Source organism: Magnolia sinica, chromosome 4 (assembly GCF_029962835.1).
Source record: "Magnolia sinica isolate HGM2019 chromosome 4, MsV1, whole genome shotgun sequence".
NCBI classification, from domain to species: Eukaryota; Viridiplantae; Streptophyta; class Magnoliopsida; order Magnoliales; family Magnoliaceae; genus Magnolia; species Magnolia sinica.
In genome coordinates, this window is record NC_080576.1 from 7,918,877 (window position 1) to 7,928,225 (window position 9,349).

The window sequence follows — 9,349 nt, forward strand, 5'->3', positions numbered from 1 at the left end:
CACAAGAAATAAACATTCCTAAGGCTCACTCTATTGTTTATTTGTCATCCAACCTATTCATAGGATCATATAGACATAGATAAAGGGAAAACATAAAAATCAGCTTGATTCAAAATTTCTGTGGCCCTAAGACGTTATTAATAGTAGGTCTTTAATTCTCACTGTTTAATGTGGCGTGGTTCGGTTGAGCTCCGGAATTGCTTAATTTTTTGGCTCATGCCCTAAAATGAGCCATGGTGGCCCCAGAGTTTTTGCACTTAAAATTGTTTCCCCTCCTCTGTTTTGCACCAGAATGCTTAACCTATCAACACGGACTTTAGGGTAGGAGTTGTAATTACCAGCATAAGTTATGATGGTTCGTTTACAATGTATTTATGCTACAATTTGAAAATCAAACAAGTCCCTAGTGTAATCCAATCTATTTACATCATTAGGTTGAACGGATTTTAGCTTAGAAGTACTATAATCAAGTACATCTACACTGCTATGCTGGACTAACTTAGATTAGGAGTAACGTAATTTCCTTTGTTTATGCTCATGTCACTGGACCAATGCAGATCTTTGTATTTTTCTTTTAGTTAATTCTTTTTATCCATGCCCAAGTCGCTAGATCAATGAAGATCTCAGCTTTATAACTTCACCATTTATCCTGTAGTCGTTGGATTGCCAATGATTATTTTTTTTGTAAGTTATATATATATATATATATATATATATATATATAAAAGGGCGGTTGAGCTCCTAGGAACTTCCCATGAGGTCCAGCTATGTTGGCCCTACCGTGATGCGTGTCAAACATCAACACTGTACATTTGATGGATCCCCTTTAAATTATGGGATATACGAAAAATAAGCCATATACGGAACTTAGGTGGATCACATCATCTAAAACCATGTGAAGACATACCTAAAACTAATAAAAGTACTTGGTGGGGCTCACTTGAGCTTTGGATGCAGATGAAACTTGGTCTGACCCCTCATCCAAGTGGGACACGCACAATGGATGATCTGAATTTGTGAACCACATCTTGGTGGGCCCAATAAATGATTGTGAATGTTTTAATGGGAGGCTAACCCTTCTCAACTATTGTATGTGGTGTGGCCCACTCAAGTCATAGATTGACTTGATTTTTAAGTCTGTGGCCCAACATTGAATGGTGCATCTCACTGATGGGGTAGATGTTCGACACACATCACGGTGGGGCCTACACAGCTCGACCTCATGGGAAGTTCCCATGAGCTGGACCATATAGAACCTTTTCCATTATATATATATATATATATATCAATACAATTTTGTTCTTTCTACCCTTACAATGTTCTAATAGATCAATTTTTGTTATCACGGTGTAAGAAAATTCTTTCAGCTAGGAGATAAAAAGAACTCATTAAATGGGCAAAATCTCTTATTTGCAAATTGCTTAGTTTCATTTATAAGTGGCCAAATAAACGGCCGAATTGTTTAGTTGCCGATAATAGATGATCACCCATGATTTTTCTATCCATCTCTACACCTGGGGTGAAACGTATTAGGTTTGAAATAAGGTGTATTAAACTTTGGCACGCCTAGCATGGTGTACATGTACACGATGACTGAATTTCGAGCCCAACATCTATTACATCCCTCTATCATAACGGTAAACCGCATAGCACACTCACATTGTGAGATCATGGTCGGTCATAAGTAAAGAGTACATTGAACATGACATGGCACACAAATCAGGCTGGTCTACTTTCAGGTGGGCCACATCAGCACTAGAAAAAAGTAGACCAATGTTCTATATTAGACGTACATGTGTAGTAGCCACATAATGCATTGATCAGTCTAACTTTCAGATCCGGGCTTAGTCACAGTGGTCCCGCTTGATGAACGGCCTAAAAAATTTGACACTGTTCTGAGATAACCGTTCCTTTTGGCAGGCGAATGATTGAATCTCTACCTGAGTCCACTTCTCTTGCTTTCAGGTTAATTGCCTATCTGCGTGATGGCCCACTCGATCAACAGACCCAATCAATACCATCTTTGCCACATTTACAATGGGGAGCTGCATGCAGCAGTTCTACAACCAGAACTATATACTAGCGATCCTCATGAAGGAAATACTGCAACCCATACCACGACCAACACTGTCATGACAACTGTCCAAATCGTGGGCCTTACTGATAGGGTTGGCGATAGGTCGGGGTCAACCAAAGCCTACCCATTTAATAAACGGCCATGAATTCTACCCTGAAGCCGACCTGTAGCTCAATTAAGATGTGGCCCAAATCATCATGCATTAGCCCAATCGGAACCAGCCCATATAATTGTAATTAAATTAACCTGGACTGACCTGACCTGACCTGACCTGGCACGACCCAACAAGGAAATATGGGAAATGAGAATTCTTACATGCATCATGCATCATATTTATATGCCTACACTTGCTTTCTACTTTGTCTATCTAAGGTTTTGGGCCGGTCGGGTTGTGATGTGTCAAATAGCCTAGCCCATCGATAACCAATATTGGACGGTCAGGTCAGGAAGGCTTCAATCGAAGCCGGACCCATTTATTTAAACAGGTCACATTTTACAGCCTGAGCCCAACCTGCTACTCATTTATCTTGGCCCACGCCCACCTTTAAAGTGTGTCAGGCCAGTTGAACCATGGGTTCTGTCCCATTTGCTGCTGCGACTCTCTGATGAATGAACTTTGCCCTTTGAATGTGACAGATTACCTCCCGTGACTGCATGCGCCGTTGATCAGACGGTTGCATATTCCAATGTACAATAAACAGTAGGGTATGCAATGAATTGGCTTGGTCAGCGAAGCAGGCAAATGAAATTAACGGAGCAGCTGAAGTCCAAAGATCATGGCCCAAAACGCTGTGCTCTGGTGATCGATCGTGTGTAATCAAGCCGGTATCATGGTGAAGGTTTAAAAAAAAAAAAATAAATAATAAAAAAAAAAACAAAAAAAAAACATTAGATGAGGGCCATAGATCCTTGGTTGGCGGTGGGACCCACCAAATGGCAGTTTGATTGTGCATCTTGTATATATACCCACTGTCAAGGACCATACACATCAGATGGTTGAACATCCACTGTCAAGGACCATACTAATCGGATCCTCATCTGCCGTCTCACTCCATCAAGGACCACCGACGGATCATGTTCTGCTGTCCCACTCCATCAAGGGCCATACGCCCTAGCATATGTTAGAGATGAGATTTTCATGACGGAGTTTAGTTGTCCCGCTCCAACAGGCTTCAGACCGGTAATGAGAGCACAGAAATTCCAGCTGATGGGGTTGTATAAATGGGACTCCTGGATGGTGCGGATACCTTTTCAGATGGGAGCATTTCATATATTTGATCATTTGACTGCCAGGGACTTTCCGAACTAGTGAGGCGTAAGGCAATGGTCTGGTTATACGTGCAAGTATCGACGCGTCTGTATCTACACCGTTTATGTGATCGACGTATTGAGCCACTGGGACTCGCGGCCCTGTAATGAGCAGCTTGGGCTTTGTAAATCATATTCTCCTTACTTCAGAACCATCTAAACGGTCCCCCAACTCTTCAACCGTACACATGTCACAGCTGTAGAACAATCCAAACCGGCCACATCACTGGCTGTGGAATAAGCAGACCGGAACCTGGAATCCACACCATCAATCGGATGTACCCTTTCTGGATGGCTTTAGGCCTAAAAATCAGGCTAATCCATGCCTAAGGTGGGCCACACCACAGACAACATAATTTCCACCCGTTGAAACCTTCCTAGTGTCCACTGAGATCATGGTTAAGACTTGCCCGCCCATTGAAAGCTTCCTAATTGTTTGGTGTAGGCCCCATTAAGATATGGTTCGGACATCCAGCCATTCATCATGTCCCAATTGAATGAGTTCTCACACCGAATTTCATTGACATAGGCATCCAGCCATCCATTGTATGTCCTACCTATTATACGTTCCACTTGGACGACTAGTTACCCAATTTCATGCTTTTAAATGTTTTAGGCGTTATTTCATATTATTTTAGATGGTGTGGGTGAGTGTGGCTCACATGAATTCCAGATTGGCCTGTCCGTTCCACCGGTGTCGATGTCCCACATGTCACGGTGACCCCACAAAGCTCATAGACCCGAGAAAAAAAAAGAAAGATATAGATAAAAAGAGAAGCAAGAAATCAGGGAGATCCAGAATTCAGGTGGGCCACAGCAAAGCAACACGGGCGTGGGACGCCAGCCGCATGTTTGCGTATGGGTCACCGTCATCAAACCCGTTAATGATTCGTGCCGCTCTATCGTATAGAGCCCGGATCCTTCACAAATCCATCATCCCAGGAGTCGCCCCAGCTGCAGAGTCGCCCTGCCGCGAAAGCTAGATGCCTTAAGAATCAAGACGATCCAATCCAACCATCATGTGGGCCACACCTGATCATAGCTAGTCTCACGTAATGCACGACTTGGATGGCAAATGTACAACACCAACAAGACAGATGATCAACGCTGATAAAAGATTAGAAAGTATAGAACAGCTAAACGCTTCGCATTTTGTAACAACTACACCGGAACTCACACATTTGACACTAACACCCACCACTAAAACCCTACGGAAGATTGAGAACAGACGGAAAAAGTCAGAGAAAACCATTCGAAAAAACAAAAGAAGCTGATTTCATCACTCGATTTTCACTTGGAAGACGTCCTTCCTCTCTTCTTCCTTCACCTTCGAAACCACAACCCTAAGAACCCCATTCTTCATCTCCGCCTTTATTCCTTCCATGTTGTAAAGATGCGGAGGCAGATCGATCCTAGAGCTGTACCTCCTCACGCTATCTTCGCCTTCCGTCTCCTTCTCTACTTCTCCTCTTATTATCAACGTATTCTGCTCTGCCGTAACGCTAACGTTCTCCTTCCCAAGCCCTGGCATATCGATCCTCAGGTACAGCGCGTCGTCATCTTCCTTCGCATCCCATCCCCTCCACGCTCCGCCTCTCGACATCGCCGAGAAGGGATTCTCCATCATCTGGTCCATCAGGTTCAGCACCTGGCTCAAGCTCCGAGACGGAAAGAACGGATCCAGCACATCTGCAAATTTTAAAAAATAAAATAAAATCCGATCAGATTGCGTTTTGCATTTTTCGCGTTTGGCTTATTAGGAATTTGGAGGATGAAGGGAGCGAGACGTTACTACTACCTGAGAAGAAATCGCTGCGGCGAGGAGAGAGGGATGTCTGATCGGAGCGGCGATCGATGTCGATGCTGCGCTCGTCCTCAGTGTCGCGCATCTGGGCATTAGTGTTGAAAGATCGGACGGGTGAGGGAGCGGCAGAAATGGAACGGACGGGGGAGATGAGCCTGTGGAGGAGGTTGGAAGAGAGGGCTCTTTTGGAAGCGAGCACGGCGGCCATGACGGATTCTTGTGCACAGAGAGATTTCAAGTAGGGTTTTGCTTGCTTTTGTCATACGAGGGGGGGAAATGGGGTTTATATAGATGGTAGAGGGTTCTAGATCTTTTTCTTGGAGGGCAAGTTGGGAAAGGCGCGAGACGACTGTAGAATGTTCGAGAGTATAGCAGAAGAGAAGGGGGTGATGATTTGGCAGATCGCGTGTAACGAAATGGGAACTCAGTACGCTCTTATCGTACTGAGTAAACTCGGTTACGCCAACCTTGAATGTATGTGGTCCATCTACGCGGTCCATCTGTTTTTCCATCTAATTTAAGGGCTTGAGCCCAAAATTGAACCGTATTCAAAGATCAAGTGGATCATACCAGTGGAAACACTGGGGATAATGATTTCCACCGTTGAAACCTTTCTAGGCCCCATAGTGATGCTTATTTGTCATCCAACCTGTTCATATGATCATACAGACATGGATGAAGGGAAAACACAAATATAATCTTGATACAAAACTTCTGTCGTCTCCAAGAAAATTTCAACGGTAGATGTTCAATTCAAATGTTTCCTGTAGTGTGGTCCATTTGAACATTACATATACCCCATTTTTGGGTTCTAGCCCTAAAATTATCTGTTAAAATGGATGGACAGATCGGATAGAATACATAAATCATGATAGACCTCACGGACTTTACTCAGTACGCTAAGCTTAGTGAGTTACTCACTACGCAATAACCGGAATATGTGGAGCTGCGGGGAAGCGGATAGCGTACTGAGTAACTCGGTACCCTAAACGTACTGAGTAAATTCTGTGGGGCCCACCGTGATTTATGCATTTTATCTACTCCATCCATCCATTTTTCCAGATAATTTTATAGCTTCAGAATAAAAATTAAGTATATATAAACCTCAAGTGGACCACACCACAGGAACAGTGTGAATTGAATATCTACCGTTGAAAATTTCTTGGGGACAACAAAAGTGTTGGATCAAGCTTGTACTTGTTTTTTCCCCTTCATCCATGTCTGTGTGATCGTATGAATAGGTTTGATGAGAAATAAACATTACCGTGGGCCCTAAAAAGGTTTCAACGGTGGAAATCATTATTCCAACTGTTTCCTATGGTATGGTCCATTTGATCTTTGTGTATAATTAAATTTTGGGCTCAACCGCTAAAATAAAATGAAAAAATGGATGGACAGTGTGGATAGATTATATACATTTACGGTGGGCCCAACAGAGTTTACTCAGTACGATAGGAGCCTACAGGGTAACTCAGTACGCAATCCGAATCGGAGCTACGGCTACGCATTGCGCAGGTCCAGGTAATTGGAACCGTTTATTTAACGGGCCTTATCACGGATGTACCAAATTAAAAAAATTAAGATTCATGGGACCATGACATCCACTACATTGTTTTAGTTGAATCTCAACGGTTTACAACAGTCATGTTTCCCCGTTTTCTTTGAAAGCCACTCATCAGACGGCTAAGATTTTTCAATCCGTCCAGTTTAAGATAATTTATCATGTATGGGAGGGGTGACTAGATGCACGGTCGGCCGTGACCCTACAGCGACGTGTACGGTTAAGAGACGGATCATGTTCATTCGGAAGAGCCTTCACATGCAAGAGAAAAGTAATGTTTGGGAGGGCCTGTCGCTTTTCGGAGCGACGTGGCCACATCTGGCCTTCATTAGCTGTTCGTTTTGCCTCCGTGGCTATCACTTAGCATTTATGGCAATAAACGTGGCGGTTCCACTCCAATGTGTATGGCCCACTAATCATAGTGTAGAAACGCGTCGGAGTCACCCAGGCCCGTTGGACCAAACGGCCGTGTGCCAAAGCCCAACCCGGTTAAAAGCTCGTAGACGCGGTGCCAATAAGAAAATGATTCGGGAATATTGGTAATTATTTATAATTTAGTTGTTTGGATTTTCGGGCAGAGGCAGACCTAGGCTTAAGCGCAGGGCTGTCCACACGTCGGGTTCAGGTCTAACCGGTCCATGCATCCATACCGGGCCGAATTGATTCGGTTCTAGTACATCTTCTGCACACTTTCCAACATTTAAATCTGTAAATTTCTACCGCAAAAATCTTCGGTTCATGTTTTACCAAATAAGTTTCTTCATGACTTGTGTTATGGAAAAAATATGTCGGCTTATCATCATTAGGCCAGGTCAACTATTCCAACGGCAACAGGCGTGACCCAACGGTCCAACACTCACCTCTTGGTCAATTAGAAAGAAAGTTTGACCTCAGCACCAGGTCGAGCTTGACCCCAACATTAAGCCGAGCCCGACCTCAACGAATATGAAGAACCCGACCTTGGCGAGCCAGAGGACCATCTGAAAGAGATCACCCACCTTGGATTTACAATCTTGCCACCCTCGATAATGATGCGATCTCAAGAGAACTAGGCCAAACCACCCCGGGTCGGTTAAGCCCGACCTAACCAACATCCGATTGGCTCGCGATTCGCACCGAAGATCGCGGGAACCAGCTTCGACACGGTTCTCCTCGATATCCTAGCCGAAGATCTAGAAGGATTCATCGCGTGTAAACTCAAAATCCTATTAGAATTCTACCCTCGCCAAAACAGGGACGGACGCCCTCTATGCTATCACCTCTCTCCAACTATAAATAAGAGCATTTCTAATAGTGAGAGGTATGCATAATCTCTAACCTTAAACCCTCGATACTTAACTACACTAAAATTCCTAACTTAGGCATCGAAGGGCCCTCGGCACAAGTTAGAGTCTTCTTTGTTTATTTTTTGTGCAGTTCAAGAGCCAAAAAAGGCTAACCAAACAACTTTAAATCATAAAATGTGCCTTTAAGAGAGGAAATAATAAGAATTCTTTCATCTAATTATTTATTTATTTATTATTAATTTTTAAGTAGTAAAAATTGTGACTTGTGGGGCCCCCAAATGGTATGTGTGAAATCTACCACCCATCCAACATATGGACCCCACCATGGTGGTCACTCGAACAAATAATTAGGCCGATCAAATTATCAAATGAACTGCAATTGAATTTGGATGTTTTGAGTGCTATTATATTATTTTTATGGATTACCTACTTATGATTGGATCATCCGTAATTTTGGTTCATCTAATAATAGTGTTGGTTTACATCATCCGGTTAGATGTTAGGTGTATGGCTGCGCCCTGCGATTTGCAATTCTCTCTTTATAAAATAGAGGGCAGTGTCATACATTCACCTCTGAAAAAGTACTTCCAGATAATATGAGTTGCAAGGCTTTATTTGGTAAAATCTCATTTTAAAAGGAATTTTGCAGTAAAAATCAATTAAATTTATGGTCTATTTGACAACTTTTATCTAATTTAATAAAGATTACTTTAATAAGAAATAGTGAATTAAAATTTCTTTATTCTAGATTTTATTTTATAATAAATTTTTTATAAAATCATTTTTTTTATTAAAAAAAGTTCTTACTTTTAAATAAGCACAATTAATAAAACATTTAAATAGGAGTTTTATTTTTTAGTTGCTCTCATTTATACTATTATGACCATTATAGAATTTGTTTTTTGGCTATTGATTGGATGGATAAACTCATCCAATTAAAATGAACGTGCAACTTAAAGATGGGACCATTTTCAGGTGGGTTGCCCATCAAGTGAGGCCAACCTTTGATGTCCACCATCCATTCACCCACCTTTAATGTGGAGCATCCTTCATATAGGCCCACCTTTGATGTGGGCCATCCATCACGTGGAGCTTACTTTTTAATATCAATTGACCATCACGTGGGGCACATCTTCGATGTGAGCTACCTTGGATATACGCCATCCATCATGCTAGACTTTGGACATGGACAGTTAATTAGGTAAGGCCCACTTGATTGGACCATCCATTATGCAAAGCCACACTTTGATGCGAGCCTTCCATCATGTAGGGCCCATCTTTGATGTGAACCATCCATAATGTGGGCCCACCTT

The 9,349-nt window shown here is 42.6% G+C and overlaps 1 protein-coding gene across 2 annotated transcripts; it reads right to left on the bottom strand.

Annotated features, from left to right (window-relative positions):
* Window positions 1-4,511: 4,511 nt before the first annotated feature.
* On the bottom strand, window positions 4,512-5,508 carry LOC131242323 (small heat shock protein, chloroplastic). Of its 2 annotated transcripts, none has more exons than XM_058240898.1 (2): window positions 5,181-5,508; window positions 4,512-5,074 (listed from the first exon to the last, which is right to left on the bottom strand). In XM_058240898.1, the coding sequence occupies exons 1-2, from the start codon at window positions 5,395-5,397 to the stop codon at window positions 4,665-4,667; spliced, it is 627 nt and encodes a 208-aa protein (XP_058096881.1). In that variant the 5' UTR covers window positions 5,398-5,508; the 3' UTR covers window positions 4,512-4,664. The 2 variants fall into 2 exon arrangements, with proteins under 2 accessions (XP_058096881.1, XP_058096882.1); XM_058240899.1 differs by having other exon boundaries at window positions 5,184-5,498.
* Window positions 5,509-9,349: the final 3,841 nt, after the last annotated feature.

What these genes read in the sequence shown, in the direction of transcription:
- LOC131242323 (XM_058240898.1), bottom strand. Translation starts at nt 5,397, where the DNA reads ATGGCCGCCGTGCTCGCTTCCAAAAGAGCCCTCTCTTCCAACCTCCTC. An exon ending in CAGCGATTTCTTCTCAGGTA is followed by an intron (nt 5,075 to 5,180) that starts GTAGTAACGTCT and finishes TAAAATTTGCAG; the next exon opens with ATGTGCTGGATCCGTTCTTT.